Source organism: Argopecten irradians, chromosome 10, assembly GCF_041381155.1.
Source record: "Argopecten irradians isolate NY chromosome 10, Ai_NY, whole genome shotgun sequence".
Classification (NCBI taxonomy): Eukaryota; Metazoa; Mollusca; class Bivalvia; order Pectinida; family Pectinidae; genus Argopecten; species Argopecten irradians.
The window spans coordinates 25,408,050-25,426,494 of record NC_091143.1 but is presented as its reverse complement, the minus strand read 5'-3'; the positions used below and the strand labels follow the sequence as shown (position 1 = coordinate 25,426,494).

At 34.0% G+C, this 18,445-nt stretch overlaps 1 protein-coding gene across 4 annotated transcripts in view; it reads right to left on the bottom strand.

Moving 5' to 3' along the window:
• The window catches only part of LOC138333487 (tyrosine-protein kinase CSK-like), a 51,827-nt gene that overhangs the window by 31,364 nt on the left and 2,018 nt on the right, over window positions 1-18,445 (bottom strand). The window contains exon 1 of one of the 4 annotated variants that reach the window (XM_069281891.1): window positions 11,013-11,355. The exons of 2 other annotated variants lie outside the window; for them this stretch is intronic. In XM_069281891.1, coding sequence (XP_069137992.1) covers window positions 11,013-11,071 — 59 coding nt within the window. In that variant the 5' untranslated portion in view covers window positions 11,072-11,355. Of the gene's footprint in view, window positions 1-11,012; window positions 11,356-18,445 lie in introns of those variants that run through there. One more of the 4 variants, XM_069281894.1, reaches the window with a different exon arrangement.

The window sequence follows — 18,445 nt, the reverse complement described above, 5'->3', positions numbered from 1 at the left end:
CACAAAATTGAAACAGGCGATGCAGCACCAGTAAAACAACGATTTTATAAGACTAATCCTATCCAAAAGGAAGAAATTGATCGACAAGTGCAAGACATGATGGACAATGACATTATCGAACCATCAACATCACCCTGGCATTCACCAGTAGTTCTTGTGAAAAAGAAAACAGGAGATTACCGATTTGCTGTTGACTTTCGTCGACTAAACAAGCTAACAAAGCCTGAAGTTTTTCCCTTACCAAGATTAGATGATATTCTGGAAACTATTGGTGAATCTTCTGCTCATTACTTTTCTGTTTTGGATATGGCATCAGGATTTTGGCAAATTCCTTTAGACCCATCAACAAAAGAAAAATCTACATTTATTACTCACAATGGGCTATACCAATTTAAAAAACTACCTTTTGGATTATGTAATGCTCCAATGAGTTTTCAAATGGTCATGACACAAGTTCTTAGAGGAATATCTTGGAAATATGCAGTTTGCTATATCGATGACATTCTAGTGTTTAGCAGTAACTTCGAAAAACATTTGGATGATTTACAATCCGTATTTGACAGAATGAGAAGGGCAAATCTCAAGTTTAAGCCATCCAAGTGCCAGTTCGCAACCAAACATGTGAAATACCTGGGCCATATTATCACAAAAGAGGGAATTAAGGTTGATACTGAAAAAGTAAAAGCTGTCACAGAGTTTCCCCAACCAACAGACGTACACGGAGTTCGTAGTTTCCTAGGACTCTGCAATTACTACAGAAAGTTCGTCAAGCACACTACAGTGAAAAGGCTGCTCCTTTAAACAAACTCTTGCAGAAGAGTACACAGTTTAAATGGACAGACCAGTGTACAGAAGCTTTTCAACAACTAAAGGATGCTATGACCACCACACCTGTACTAGCTTACCCAAATATGAACAATTCATTTATTCTATCTACAGATGCCTCTGGAGAAGCAATCAGCTACATATTAGGTCAAAAAGATGACCTCGGTAATGAACATCCTGTTGCTTATGGTGGAAGGGCACTACGTCAGTCAGAGAAAAAGTGGTCTATCACTGAACGTGAATGCCTAGCTCTAGTGGAAGGAGTAAGACATTATAGACATTTCTTGGAACACCAACATTTCACTGTTATAACAGACCATGCAGCTCTAAAATGGCTCCAGGATGTTAAACACCCTACAGGAAGACTAGGACGATGGAGTTTACTGCTACAGGGATTTAATTATGAAGTCAAGCATAAAGCAGGTAAAAAGCATAGTAATGCAGATGCTTTGTCACGAACCCAGTATAAACCTGAAGACAACAACCTTGAATATTTACAAGTGACAATTGACTACTGTCAGCAAGGAGCTGTAACCTCAGAGGACCAGACAGTTACACATGTGTATAGTGTTAGTGAGCAGACAGCTGATAAGGATTTCATATTGTCCCTTACTGAGAACAGGCTGGAGGAGGTTAAACAGCTACAGACCCAGTGTCCTGAGTTGGCCCCAATTAAACTTTATCTAGAGTGTGGCCAGCTTTCTGACAACAAGCAAAAGGCAATTAAAGTTGTGGCTGAAAGTCAGCAGTATGTAATGCTTAATGGGATCTTATACCACCTTTGGAATCAAAGAGCTAAAAAGTTACCCAAAGACACCAGAATAAAAAGACAACTAGCTATTCCATCCTCATTACGCCAGGAGATAATGAAAAGTTGTCATGACTCAAAAACAGGTGGTGCTCATCAAGGATTTGACAGGACATACAGTATGATTTGTGCTAAGTACTATTGGCCGAAAATGTACTCTCAGATACACAACTATGTGGAAAATTGTGAACAGTGTCAACAAGCAAAGACCCCAACGCGGCATGCTACAGCACCTTTGCACCCTCTACCTCTGGCGTCAACTTTTGAACGTTGGCATATGGATATTTTGGGACCTTTAACACCAACTCCTGAAAAGTATCAATACATCCTTTTGTGTGTGGACAGTTTTTCACGTTTTATGGAAGCTTTCCCTTTGCGAACACAGGAGGCAACAGAGGTAGCAAACGTCTTCTATAAGGAAATAATCTGCAGGTATGGTGCTCCTTCATCGTTAGTGACTGACAGAGGCCGAAACTTCATGTCAAATATTATGACACATCTCTGTAAACTTTTGGACATTAAGAAATACGCTACCAGTGCTTATCACCCTCAATCAAACAGCACTTGTGAACGTTTTAACAGAACCTTGGCACAGTCTATGAGAGCATATATTGATGACAAACAGGAAACTTGGGCACAGCTACTGCCAGGAATACTAATGGCCTACAGAAAGACAGATTGTACAAAGTCAACTCAATTCTCTCCTTTTGAGTTAGTTTTTGGAAAGGAGATGAGGAGTCCCTTAGATGTTTCTCTGGATTTTATTGACAATACTTCCAACCTCAGTAAAACCGCCAGTGAGTATTTGAAACAACTACAACAAAAACTTCAGCTAACACAACAAATAGCAAAGGAAAACGTCACTTCAAGTCAACAGGCATACAAAAAACAATATGATGAATCACGGAAAACAAAGGAACCAACGTTCGAAATTGGACAAAGAGTTTGGCTACACAATCCCAAAATACCAAAGAAGAAATCTGCAAAACTTCAGTGTAAATGGACAGGGCCATACTACATATCTGATTTAGGGCCAAATCACACTTATAGAATTCACAACTGTAAGACCCATAAGGTAATGAAAGCTTTGGTACATGCCAACAGACTAAAGGCATACCATGACCCAAACTGTCGAGAGGAACTCTACCCTGGATTTCAACTTGAACCAGAAGAAAGCATACCGGATACTCAGCAGGAGGATACTTCCCAAACTACAAACCCGGAGGAAACGTCACAAACTACAACCCAGGAGAAAAATTCCCAAGCTGCCAATCAACAAGATTGGGGAATAGTTGACAAACTCTTAGCATCAAGCAGACATAGAGGACGCAAAGTTTACAAAGTAAAATGGAAAGATCACCCAAAAGCAACATGGGAACCTGGGGAAAATTTACCTGGTTTTCTTGTTCGGGAATTTCATATAAACAAAACACAGAAAGGAAAAGTCCGAAAAGGTAAGCAGAAACATACCAGTCATAACATTTAACTACAAGGATTAACCCAACAACAAGCTAATTGTACCTAACTGGTTCATGAAGAATAATAATGTTTATTGTCCACAGTTTTATTGTCGGTCTTTCCTTTTCTTCTGTACTTCTGTACCTATCCTAAAAAATTCCTTATTTCTACGACATTACAACTGTGAACAATCAACCAAAAATTAAAATCTTCATTGGCTCTTTTTATCAGTTATGTCTTTATAACATTTGCTAGAAACCTATCCAATTGTATAATCAAATGCTGGTACCTTTCTCTTATCATGTACAACAGTGAACATTAACAATCAAAACCGAACTTGAACGCTATTCCAAATAAAAGGATCTATAAAGTGAAAAACAGAAACACTGTGACATTCTAAGCAGGATACTGTATGATTACAGTAAAATTTGATAACAGTGACTTAAACACTAGGACACGTGTTTTCCATGGATGGAATATTATACCATGCAGTGAATAGAATAGTGACTGTAATTCGCTGGATTATCTATTGTGTATATATATATGACTAAAGTGGATCATACTTAATTGATTATGAAACTTGTAAACATTGGATTAATGTGACAAAATGCTATCTTACAATTCATGTAAATATAATTTGGAGACCAAATTTTTGTGAGCGGAGGGAAATTGTAGTAGTGTTTTTTTTTTGTGTAATTTTATGTTTAGACAAGATAGAGAGCAAGCAAGAGAGTAGTAGAGAGTTTGATGCAGTAGGTTAATTATAGTGTAGTGATAAAGGGCAGGCATGAGGACAAGTGATAAGGATGATAAAGGGCAGCCGTAAGGACCAGTGACAAGGAGTAGAGTGGGGGGTCACAGGTTAAACTAGTATGGGACTCATTCCATTCTTACAATCTAATTATAAGGTCAATCATATATTTATGCACACCAAATTATTTAGAATGTTCTACTCTATCAACTGCAAATTATAAAGTCTAAGGTATTGTTTGCTTATTGAAGTTATTTAAGTTTAAATGTCAAATACATGTAATATCTGTGTTATCTGAGACACAAAAACCTTTAATACTAATTTATCCTAAACTGTATCTTTTATCTACTTGTATCATGCAAAACTATACCAATTGATTAATCTACGGACATATCATACACAATTCTAGGCTATCTACATCTAATCAAAATTAAGCATTTAAATTCTTACAAAAACACATCTGTTTTCTGTCCCGCTAAGCCACTGGACCACCTGTGACCCCCCACTCTACTCCTTGTCACTGGTCCTTACGACTGCCCTTTATCATCCTTATCACTTGTCCTCATGCCTGCCCTTTATCACTACACTATAATTAACCTACTGCATCAAACTCTCTACTACTCTCTTGCTTGCTCTCTATCTTGTCTAAACATAAAATTACACAAAAAAAACCACTACTACACATATATGTCTCTTTCATCTTATACTTCCTAACAACAGTACAAATAAAGTAAATAGGAAAACAAAACAGAAAATTACAGAAGGAAGGAGATTTTACTATCTTAGGTAGAAACCCTAATACGTAGCTACATAAGGAAGAAACTTATTGTGTTTACTAAAAAGCAGAACAAAAATGTTTTAACTGCTTATTGAAAACAGTTGTTTAAAGTTTTAGCATACATCCCTCTATGACATTCAATAAAAATCAAGGACATTTGTTTGAATAAAATCACTGATTGTCATCCCTATGCCTGGATCAATTACTGACAGGATCTGAGCATACCTCAGTGTAATGACTGTGACCAGTAGCTCACATTGCATGAGCAAAATAAGCATACCTACTGTATGTTTCTATCACAACTAGGAGGTTAGAAAGTTGAAATAAATGAAATGAAAGTCCTTATCTTGGCTTGGTACTGGCTCAACATCAGGTTAATAGGTCGACAGGTGCTTGAGAAGCTGTTTCATGAGGCCAATATATAATAGACTCCTTGCATCTAAATTGCCCTTTTTTACTTTTAGCAAGTGAAATTTAGGGCAAGCTATAATGACCAATGAAACTTTGTACTTGCTCATGTTTCCAAATCCCTATTAGTAAAAACAATATCAGAAAAAACAAATAGAGTTGAATGTGAAGTATAAAATAGGACCTGTACATGTATATATCCAGTGTGTGTGTTTATTTGAACACTCCCTTGTAGATAGAGTAGTCAGATATATATCCAGAGCCCACACAATAACAGATGATGAAGAGGTACCAGACAATTACTGTCTTCACAAATTCTCTACCGAATTCTGCCACAGGTGCTGGGACTACTTAATTCACCAGAGAAAATTTAGTGTTATCAGACAGAAATATCACAGCTTCATAGGTGTAGTACATTATACATGTTCTGTACTTTTCCTAAAGCTATATTGTCTCCTGGCCTCTCAGTCAGTATATATATAAGACACTGTGTGAACTGGGGATGGGGTTAACGATGCTGACGTATCATTTGTATCTTATACTGGACATGATTTTACATGGTAGAATCTAGATCTACAAATCTTAGACAAGAGATCTACTGCTATAATCCACTTTACATGGTAGAATCTAGATCTACAAATCTTAGACAAGATATCTACTGCTATAATCCACTTTACATATGGTAGAATCTAGATCTACAAATCTAAGACAGGAGATTTACTGCTATAAGCCACTTTACATGGTAGAATCTAGATCTACAAATCTTAGACAAGAGATCTACTGCTATAATCCACTTTACATGGTAGAATCTAGATCTACAAATCTTAGACAAGAGATCTACTGCTATAATCATCTTTACATGGTAGAATCTAGATCTACAAATCTTAGACAAGAGATCTACTGCTATAATCCACTTTACATGGTAGAATCTAGATCTACAAATCTTAGACAGGAGATCTACTGCTATAATCCACTTTACATGGTAGAATCTAGATCTACAAATCTTAGACAAGAGATCTACTGCTATAATCCACTTTACATGGTAGAATCTAGATCTACAAATCTTAGACAAGAGATCTACTGCTATAATCCACTTTACATGGTAGAATCTAGATCTACAAATCTTAGACAAGAGATCTACTGCTATAAGCCACTTTACATGGTAGAATCTAGATCTACAAATCTTAGACAAGAGATCTACTGCTATAATCCACTTTAATTTACATGGTAGAATCTAGATCTACAAATCTTAGACAGGAGATCTACTGCAATCCACTTTATTTTCATGAGATACAAATTTTCATGATTTTGAGATTGAACAAAAACTCAAATTAAATGTCAGTTGTATAAAACATGTACCAGATATTTACTAATGTATTCATGACTGTAAAAATATTCTGTACACAGAAATGAAGTGGTTTACAGGATATAGAATGTGTTGTTGGTGGAGTAACTATTTATAGCCCCATTCTAAATACCAGTACTTTGCAAAAATTGACTGTGTGTTGCCTTTGACTATTCTTAACCAGAAAGACTATTTTACACAGAATCTCAATCTAACTGGCGGAATTGACGGTATTGAACAAAATTTTCTAAAGATATGAAACAGGGTCTGAGAAGGAAAGATACCCCCCCCCCCCCGTATTATTGTATACAAACACTGAGATATATATGTGTCAATGTGAACGGAGACCATAGTACTGTAAGGCTTCAAATGCAGAGAGGGATAGTGATTTAACATTCCAAGTCTGTTAAACTGTTTCTTAGCCAAATAAACTTGGCAAACAGATAAATGGCCAATTAAGTGCTCTATCTGCCTCCAATAAGACCCCACTCATCAGTGTATACGATTACAGGAGAAGCCACTTCAAGTCAATCAGCATGTTCCTAAACCCCAGGATAAAACAAGGCACAGTAATGTTGGATACAACCATTTAATTATACAACTATTTACTTTAATTTTAGAGAAACATGAGAGTGCAATAAATCCGGGATTGTTCTCACATCTGTCTGTGTATGTTATTTAGTGGTTATTTATCAGGAATTCAGGTTTTTTCCCCCTATTTCTGAATACAAATATTTCTATTACAAAGTATTTGCACAGAGTTGATAACAGAAAATTTTCATTCAATCTTATTTTATTTAAAATAGAAATTTTCAAGCTAGGATTCTGGATGTATATAATAAACATGCGCACTAAAACATATGGTTATAACTAACCTCTGGGGACCAGCTAATTACTTTATTATAAGTTTGCTATAAAATGTATAACAAATATATAATAAGGAACCTTGATGGGGAAAAAAATCTGTTGTGTGTTCATTATAAACATGTATATACAAAATGTATACTGTAATTATTCAACCATAATAATTTCAACAAAAGTGTATAAATATGTAGTTTCTTGATTCTTATCGAGAGCAATTTGTATTCTTCCCTTCTCAGTTGAGTTTCAGTTTTCAAAACACAATTTTAAGCACCATCAATTATTCAAAGACAGTGTTTCGCAATAACTAGGCCTTTTCTCACAGACATGAAATTAAAACTAGATGCTTTGGAATTCCTTTTGCTTTTGTAAAGGAACAAGGTCATATTTTCATCATTATTTTTAAAGCATTGATGGAAGCAGAATGAAATTTCCATGTGTTAACTGTAAATTTTGAGAATTTGGCACCAACAATAAGCCCACGAATACTCCCTGATACTGCTCACAGATCCCAGCTATCTGTGGATGACAGGGTTTGCCAACCATCGTGTGTTTTCTGCACTGTTGACAATAAGGTACAGATTTGGCAGTCTGTGCTCCAGGCCTCCAAGCAACATAACAGATCTGCTTTTTATACTTAATTAATTAATTAAGTCTGCAGTTTCCACCAGCACAGGATTCATCCCTCTGTTAAATGAATCACATCTGTGTACAGCATTTTATCTCATTTCTATACGCATTTGATTATACCACCTATATAACGTATTGACTACCAACTGAAGTTGCACCAGAATCAAATCTATTGAAATCTAATATTGCATGTAGTAAATTCAGTCTGAGGCAAAAGAAAATCAAGCACAGCTGAAGCATCAACAAAAACCAAGAAGCTTACATACACTACTACAATTTTTTTTTGTGTACGAACACATTAATATATCAAAGCTGCATTTTAAAAACCTAATGCTTCAATTTTTTAAAAGTTTGATCTTGATCCAATATGGCTGATTTTGTACCAAAAGCCATCAATTAAATAAGTGCTGATCATGCACTCTCGATCCAGAGGTATAAACTTTACTATTTCATCAAATACTTACCGTAATCTGTTCAGCAAACTGCTGCTGTTTATAAAGTTGCCCTTGTATTTTGACCTAAATATAATACTACTATATATATACTGATATAATTTTTGAATGCAACAAGATAACAAGGATAATTAAAGATCTTAATTGTCTTTCCTTAATTATAACTAATCAATTGAGTCTATCATCTAGTACATGTAGTATACAAATTTACAGATCCAGAAAATCTGATCTGTCGATGCTCTTCCAATAAAATTCAATATGGCTGATTTTGCATCCATAAACATTAAAATGCATTTCTACTCCACAGAAATATCTAAGCTGACATTAACATAGAAGGAATCCTCTTGTTTCCACTTTAAAACAACTGGCACCAAATATCACAACACATGTTTTGTATTATCTATAAAACCTCGGGCCTTACATCTCGACATGTGTTATACCCATCGTACTGGTAAGATTGTAACATCTTAAAGAGATTCATCTCCTATAATTATATATAAACGGTGTGGAATTAGCGTATATAATAGCTGTTTTCCTCATAAAACCTACAGGATAGAAAGTGGGTATAAATATCTCTGTGCAATACCAACCAAAGATGACCTATAAATTTATACAAGGTCAATTCAAGACAAAATAATTTGGTTGGTATCAATTATCACACTAATATTATATATATATAATATTAGGAATGGAAGAATATATACCTTTCCCAAAATAACTTGTTAAACTTAAAAAGACCTTTTCCTGCTGAAATGGGGATTGAATATTTTTATCCAAGAGTAAATCTGAAGTAATCTTGCATATTTGTATCAGTTGGTCATGGTTATGGGGTATACGAGTGGGAGGACCTGTAATGTTCCATTGTTTGTGTGTATGATATCCTTGGAGACAAGATATATATGAAATAGATACTTCGTAGGGACCATTCCTGTCACTGGTAGTGTCTGATAAAAAAAATTCCAAGATAAATATGATATTCAAGGATAAGATAAAACCATAGTTTTGCTTTGTCTTTTATCAAACAAAGAAGCTTTTTCATATTTTTATACTGTTACTTAAAGATGATCATGAACTGCCAATTTAAGGGCAGACAAAAAGCTTCCAGATCAAAGACTTTCACTTGAAAATGCATGTTCATTTGGTTATTTGATATTCACCCACAACTGGTTAAATTTTCCCTGGCTAAATATACCAAATAATATTGATACAGAGCAAAGAGGGCCAGATTAGGTGAGGGGGTCCTGTTTTCCTGTTTAATTATAACAGACACATGGTAGATAGGCTGCTATAATTACTCTACCTAAATATAGACAGGAAAGTCCAGGTGTTTTCTCTCTAGATTGAACTTCTCGACATCAAATTATTCATTCTTCAAACTTATTACGAGTACTGACAGGTACTGTCCATGCGTTGGTACCCTAACTGAAACATGCACCAGGCTTCCTGGCTTTCTGGTGTCGATGTAGTGCTTTATTGGAGGCCTAGCTAGGATAGCAATTTGGCCTACTGGATAAATAATTTTCTTCTCAAATATCAAACTCAGTTACAAGTGTATGAAGACCATTAAAATTTGAACATGCACTATGAAAAATAACCTTTAGCTTTCTGATTATTCTGCACCATGTCTAATTAGCAAAATCTCTAGATAATTTTTCAAAGCATTATTTTCCAGGTCAATAATACCAAAACTTACTCAACATGTAACATATAAGAATGTTTATACTTGGAACATCTTGCTATAGATTATATATATCATAAATGGAAGAGAGTGTGACTGGACTACACTTATCTGTCCCATTTATAGCTTTATAATTTGGTGTGGTGATGACATTATCAACAGCTTGTTGGACAGATATCAGGGCCACTTCATAGCAACCCTTCACCAGGCATTAGGGGAATGCAGGGTATGTAGTAAACTATTTGTAGTGGTATTAACACTGGATTATCTCCCCCTAGTTTGAAACTCCGATATGTCATCATAATAAGATGACAAACATCATCAAACCTGGTGATAATTTAAACTTGCAAGAAACTAAGAATTTCAATTGTAAGAACCATGCATTGGGAACAAGCCCCAAAATCCCTGCCTTAAATTTATTTTATCTTAAATCAAATTCTGTATTTCAACTCAAAACCCCAATTTCCATGGCAAAGAATTGAAGAAACTACTGCAGCTGCAGCTGGTAGCTGTCATGATTTCAAAACATACTGCAAATATTTTAGGCAATCAAAATTTCTCTTTCCACTTATTTCTAATTATCAACTTAAATCTGGTATATACTCCCATACCTTCTCATCACATACTATATAGCCTGTAAGGTAACGCATCCTTATATTTGATAAGTTTTGGTTTGTACATACAATGTAAAACCAATTTTAAGCCATATATTTAAAGTTAATGCTGTGTGAATACAATATACATGGTCATATTAAATTTGCAGAATATATATTTACATTATTGTCATACGTATTAATAATGAACTCCATGGTGGTAACTTTTATTAGCACATAACTGACTGTTTGCTTAAATAATCTGTTATGACTTAACAACCTCTTATTGACTTATTATTCAGAAATTTTTATTACTATTTCCATGAATTTCAAACTATCTAAATGGCAACACATTTAAATTGATTGAAAACCTAAATGGAGATCTCAAGGTAATCATCATTTTATCTAAATTAAGTAATCCTTACCTTTGTCTATTGTAATTTGCAGCTGATGAGTGAGATCGTAAGCTTCCAGAGAAAATCATTTTTCCTTGATATTTATGTAATCAATAATCCCAACACTTTCAACAAAACCATGTGTGTATCCTGATGCTGGACATTAGTTCTCTAGCTGATCAATCCTCTGCAGCTATACACTGACTATCAGGGCAACTGTTTTCCAAGCTGGACCACTGATGCTACCAAACCATCTGTTTTATCATGGCATAATAAGGTTAAATGCTGCCTGCCATGTTTTGAGAGATAGAGTGATGAAGAAAGATAAATTTTCCTGATCGACCTTCCATCACCACCACCACGCTGAATACTGCAGCTAAAACACCTCCCCTCTCCGGATCTGATCAACACTTGTATAGAACTGTGCAACACCAGTCAAATGCAGGAAACTACTACTATAATTAACTATAGCTCTCCTTGCCAACTAGCTAACTCAATCTATTCCTCTCCACAAGTAACATATAGGTTGAAAACTGGTTTATCTACTCCCTAGGTTAAAATATATATGTACAGCACTTGTCATTTCTTACATTTACTGGACCAACAACTTATTACTAGTACCTTGTTTTTATTTCAGCACTCCAAACCTATTTCTCAGATGGTTACTCTTCTAATTAGCCTTGGTAGATGTATGTTTTTTTTTACTTCTTTACTACAACACTTGATACAAACAGCAATCTACAACAGCTGACGAAGGATAAATAAGACCCAGTACCCAGTGTAATTAATAAACCTTTTACAAGTTTATCAGCCAGTTATTGACAGTCCAATTTAAATGATATAGGTAATATATATATATATGTAAGTAATAATGCAGTTTATACATATATATATGTGTGTAAGTAATGATGCTGTTTATATATATATATATGTAGTAATAATGTGTTTATATATATATATATGTAAGTAATAATGCAGTTTATACATATATATATTTGTGTAAGTAATGATGCTGTTTATATTATATAAGTAGACTATATTTTGATTGTTAACAACTTATATTCAGGAACAAAGGCATAAAGACATACAAATTAAATCTGGCCACCTTGTGACCTCCATTATAACAAAAGGGTCGAAGGAACTGAACTGTTGGTCCACCTGTCGTTTATCAGTGTAGTTATCGTAAAAAAAATCAGGCCTAATAGTTATCCTTGTAGGTTTTTTGGCTATGGACATGGGTGGAAGCTTAAGTCCATTTTACAATTCAATATACATGACCCATATAATCATGGATAAATTTCATCGTTTTTCATTTAACAAACTTAAGTGTTTGGTTTTTTTAAGTGGTAGCTTCTAGCTATAATCTCTGAAGCTTTAAAGATGCTCCACCGCCAACAGAGCATAAATCATATTCATCATTTGAACAATAATTGGTGTTTAATCGTGTATATATATGCCTAATTAACACAAAAATTAATATAAAATAATTCATTTCGCCTTTGATGTGTGCACAATGAGTACTTCATTCCATAAAGGATATAATAGTACCACAGAATTTTTTCGGGATGCAATTAATTATTTTTTATATTTTCAACTTGAGCAGCTCAAACTTTTCAATGGTGGTAATGGTGTAAAGTAAGTATTTTTTGTTACAGAAGAAAAATACTAAATTGTCTGCTCCTGTTTTTGATAGGGAAAAAATACCATTTGTCGGCGGTGGAGCATCTTTAAGTCAACTTATTGAGATAAAAAGCTAGGTATCTTAAAGACTTAGGCATATTATAAACATTAAAAGATGAGGTTGGTAGCCCTTCATAATGTTAGTTATTTAATTACATGTTCAACATTATTGGAGAACTTTTGGCTATTTTGAAAATACATAAATTCTAGCTCAATCGAACATAAATGGATGTCAATCAATTAGGCAAACAATTAAGTTTTCATCAGAGTTAAGACTTTTGCATAACCAAGAAGCAAAATAATTTTAATTAATATCGTTGAAATATCAAATCGTTGATCAATACGATTAAGCAGGTACAATATGGACGCTGTGCCCATACCTGAGCCAAAGTCACACACGTTAAACAAATAAACTACATAACCACTGAGAAGGTGATAAAATGATTTTTAGGCAAGACAATTCACCTAATAAGGTAAACACACTACTGTCAGAGCGATTTGAGCAGTGTTAGACAAAAGTTGCACTACTCTACGAGCATGGGACAGGGTTCGGCATACAAGAAGTTCGACCACAATGTGTAATGGCGGACAGCGAGCGAGTTTGAACATCTACACACATTTCACAACCATGGGCTTTTCAGGCATATCACAGTGAAACCAACTGATCTAATTTCCATAAGAACTGGGTTTTTTTTCCGATATATGTACAAATTTTAATGCTCTCTTAGACTGAATTGTCCCTTTAAGTTTTCATCAGAGTTAAGACTAATATCTGAAGTACTTTGGCTATTTCATCATTGAAAAAAAGTCATCAGGTAAGAAAATTTTATAATCAGATGGATGACAGTTGATATGCAGCAAATTGCAATTTGGTATAGATCATTTCCCCATAAAAGGTAAGGAAAGCCAGCTTAAAAAAACTTGACATTAATTATAACCACTATTAAGAAGTTGACCTAAAAATAGAATATATCCATGGCCATCCTGCAAACTAAAGAAAGCAAAATTACTTTGAAAGTTTCTATAGGGTGTCCAGGTTAAGCTTTGAAATATATAAATACTGAGTCCTTTTTAAATATATATATATTTAACTATCCTAAAGTCTTTGTTGGATTTGTTTTAAGAAAGCTTTGATGCTTTAATTTGATAGAAAATGGATTCTTAATTTGGATCAATTGTATGCACAAATATGGTATATTGAGATTCTGATACATGTATATTATAATATATGTTCAAGAATTTGCTAATAGACAAAAAGTGTGACATATTCATCATTCAAAACTGAATTGAATTGCATAATAGTGAAATTTGTGATATTTGTATAAGTTAACGATTTCAATATATGCAAGATATAAGATCATGATTATATATATGTAACCCAACAGGAATTTGAACTATATATTATAAAGTAAGATAAGAACTTGCAGGGACCTTGATTATGATAATTATTATGTCGCTCTATATTTCCTAGGCCAAAAAATGAGCTCTATTGAGCTGACAGAGTGATCTTATTTACAGTTCCAATTCTTTGGACACAACTCTTTGTAATCTCAGTATAATTAATGAAATACAAAAGAAAAACACATTATTGTCAGTACATGTATTGAAGTCTCAGGTTCTTGGAAAGGAAATTATCATTTCCTGCAGGTGCGTTTTTGAAAAAAAAAAAAAATGCTTTGTTTGGACATTGTTATTACTATTTACAAGTCATCTCAAAAAGGAAGGATGAACGAAGGGTGATTTTTATCTCTTATAAACTCAAAAGTCAAAAATATGTTTATTTTTTTATCTTAAAAAAGATTATTCATGAATACAAAAATCATTTCTGAAAGTTGAAAGTACATTTGCATGTGGTCTGTTGTATCTATCAATGAAAAATTAGGAAATCTTAATTACTGTAAATTAAGCTTCTTTTCTTCAGAATTACAATATGTTTTTTAGAGTGCTTTACGTTAATTTGAAATGTTCACACTGAAAATCAAATAAAATTTCAGTTTAAAATGTGTTTTTAAAACACATATATTCTCAATCCGATTGTAAATAGAAAGTCACAGAACTTAATTTAAGTGGGGTTCATTTATATTTACAAATTAGCAACTAATCCATATGCCTAGCTGACATAGACTAATGTATATGTAACTTACCTGGATAGGAATAAGGATAGGTCAAAATTAACCAAGTTAGACTTGAAAAAGTAAAGGACTTGTCAGTCAGATCATACCGGTATCACTGTAGTGCAACTAGTACGGCAACGATGTTTTGATCCGTTTCCGGTATCGCTTCGATATACGAGTACCGAACAGGTAGGTTCCAACTTGTAGAGTTTAAATACATTGCGCATGGTGTTACAGACCGATATTCAGCTCAAGTGTTGATTAGATATCCTACCTTGTATTAAGATCGTGATTTCACGCAAAGTACTCACATTTATCATACAATTGTGACACTTACATACAGCTTGATGCGAGTTCCTGGCAAAAACGTCAAGTTTTCATCTGAATCTTGCTTATTATCCAAGATATTCACAAAATATGACTGAGAAACAAATTATTAGGTTCATATGTATTAATCTGATATGCGCTTTGCTATATTTGATGAAGAATAAAGAGTGTTTGACCCATTGCTTACATCGTTGTGTCAGTCTTTGCGCAACGGTTTTGATCGATGATATTGCGAAAAAGTGTACGGTTTGGAGTTTGGGATTGCAACGGTTTGGCATTATTTATATGATGGCATCTCCATGCGTAATAAAATTCAACTGTAGCGTATTAAGCACAGGAATCTGAGAATTAGTTACAGTTTTTATAATTATGGACCCACCAGAGTGCCAATAGACTATTTTAAGACGTTTTAGGGACCTAGATAAAAAAAAAGCATTAAAAATTCTATTCTACATTAAACACACATAGTACAATGTAGAATAGGATGTTTACCGATTTTTTTATCTAGACCCCTAAAAGGTCTAAAATGGTCTTTGGGTACTCTTGTGGGTCCACGATTACATTATATATAATTAATGTACATAAATATATAAACTGTAAATAATTATTCTATAAAGTACGTACATATGTATATATTGCGAAAAGTGGAAAGCTCCCCGACAAAAAAAAAACAAGAAAAATCTACCACGCCTGCGCTTTAGCAGCCAAAAATCATATTTCTAGGAAGTCTAAAGAAACAGATTACTAACGTTGGAAAGAGCGTTACTTTTTCCTTTTGAAATCGTATAAAATGGTCCATAGGCACTGTGTTGGGTGTACATTGATACAAACTTTATCTCATTATCAGACTTGTGGGCGTAACGTCTTGGTTTCTTGATGTCTCTTCATCGTTTTTGAAATTACGTCAGATTGAATTTCCTGCCCGTTAATAACCGATATTTATATTGTCGCTGTACACATGTACAGTACCTATGTCTGGCTATTAAACCAAATGTATGATAATTCTCAATATTAACATTGGCAGTTACATGCAGATTTTGGTGTACTAATAATTTCTTCAGAGTTCAAGCGGTCACAAAAACACTGAGTTTAAGTCAATGTGAGAATTCATTGAATATTGAAAAAGTATTCTTATAATTGAAGAAGTATATAGATATATATTTGTATATTTGGTTTATCGGTAGTCAGATACTGTCATTGTTTAATCGGTTGCTCATGACAACACACCAGAAGAAATCGAACAAAGTTTCCCCAAAAATCATCAACTGTTTATCAAATAATATTCTAACTCTATACAGACGTATACGAACGCGTTTTATTATTAAACTTAAGCTTTTTTTTCTTTATAACTGGAACGACTAGTGATTTTGCCCGTGTAATATTTTTGCATGTATCACTAGTGTAATTAAGCATTCGTTGTCATATTTTGACATGCATTGGTGTGTGACATAAATGGGTTGTTCTCGCATATCTATTAAGGTGCGGATATATGTTAAAACACAGTCACATGATATATATATTTTGTACTATTATGGTGTGCTAATTTGCACCAAGTATTTATAAGTATATTTACATTGTAAGTCCTTGTGCGTGATATTTGATGTGCTTTTTTTAAATTAAAATAGCCGATGTATGCAAAAATATGACATGAACAAGGTTACTGTATATCAAGCTCACTACGGGATAAACTAGTATATCCATTTGTAGTCTACTACTAGAACGAATATACGTACCCGGCCTACTATACCTTTCGGCCGCGTAGGAATTGGTACCTATGTGTCTTAGTGGAGCATGCGCAGTGCCTCCGAAAATCACTGGGGCACAATTTTATATACTTTTTGTAGGTTTCCAATTATTTTGTGCGTATACAAGCATTTATATATTATTTTTGTCGAAAACAAACATACAATGTAAGTACCATTCTTAATATCTACCATACCGCTCACAAAACGTCAAATTCGTAAATTGTAGACTTGCTGTATAAATTCTCTTCAGAAACGCCTTCATATGTGTATATGTGTAAAAAACGTGTCTCGCTGAGAATTTGATATTTTACATGGTTCATTTTCATGGCCTAGTAGGTAAGCGATATCAATCAAGTACGATTAAATGCAAACAAACTTTTTATAATGGTTTACATATATAATCATTACTTTGCTCCATTAGCAGTAATAGGCGCCAATTGTAGTTCTAAAGACGACACCATTTTCTGTCTAAAAGTCTTTTGAGCTACAATATTGCAGCTAGGCTACTACAAAATTAAGATTGCGTTTCTTACTTTACTTGAAGCTTTCCTAAGTCGCCTAACCGCGTACACGTTAAATATTATGTCTGATGAATTTAATTCTAATAATAGTACACAAATTGGTCTATTTTCATGTCATTTTCTGAAAGATAGAAATCCAAACCGTACACTCACTTTTGTTTTTAACTTGTGTCTCAACCGTACACTATTGAAATTCAAAACCGTTGCGACACTAGTCTGATATCGAACACAAATTGTTGAATTTCATAAGTATTTTTTACATTAATGTAAACAAATTATATACCAATGGAAACGGGAAAGTCCAAAGATTTCCAATATTGAATCACAGTAAAACTATACCTCAATATAAGTCGGCAAATCGAAGCTGAACGAAAAATCTAGCTGTGTTTTCTGTCATGTGTGATATTCAAATCCATTTTTTGAAATATAAGAAAACAGATAATAATATATTTTTTGGTTTGGTTGAAACTTATCATACTCTTCAGCAATCACTACATACCATGAATCATGGTATCATCCGTAACGTCAGCAAATTAGTGATACAAAGCACAGTATCGTGGTCTTCATGTCGCCGAAGCGATACCGGAAACGGATCAAAACATCGTTGCCGTACTAGTTGCACTACAGTGGGTATATGCTATTACAAGTTCCGAATTTGACCCAATAAGAAGGGGCAGCTAAAAATTGACAAAAAATGAAGAGTGTTTAATAGGACCAAATATTCGAGCTAACATTTGACAAAATCATTGCAAAGAGTAAGGCATTACCAGTAATCAATTTACAAAAGAAATCTGATCAAATAGAAAAATCTTTACAAATTTCATTGTTTCAGTCTGTATTTCTATCAAAGTAAGTGAAATTAAGGTCTCACAAAGGGAAAAGGCACTTGCTGGGACATGGTACTTATTGGGTCGAATACGGTACGGTATGTCTGGTACATGTTTTCCGCATGCACAACATGTTTTGCCATCAAAGAATATTTGTATCTTTTTGGCCCATCTCTATGTAACTGTTGTGGTGAAATTTTGGAATCTCTTGTAAATGTTGATGTTCAAAACATTACAAGTCTTTCTAAA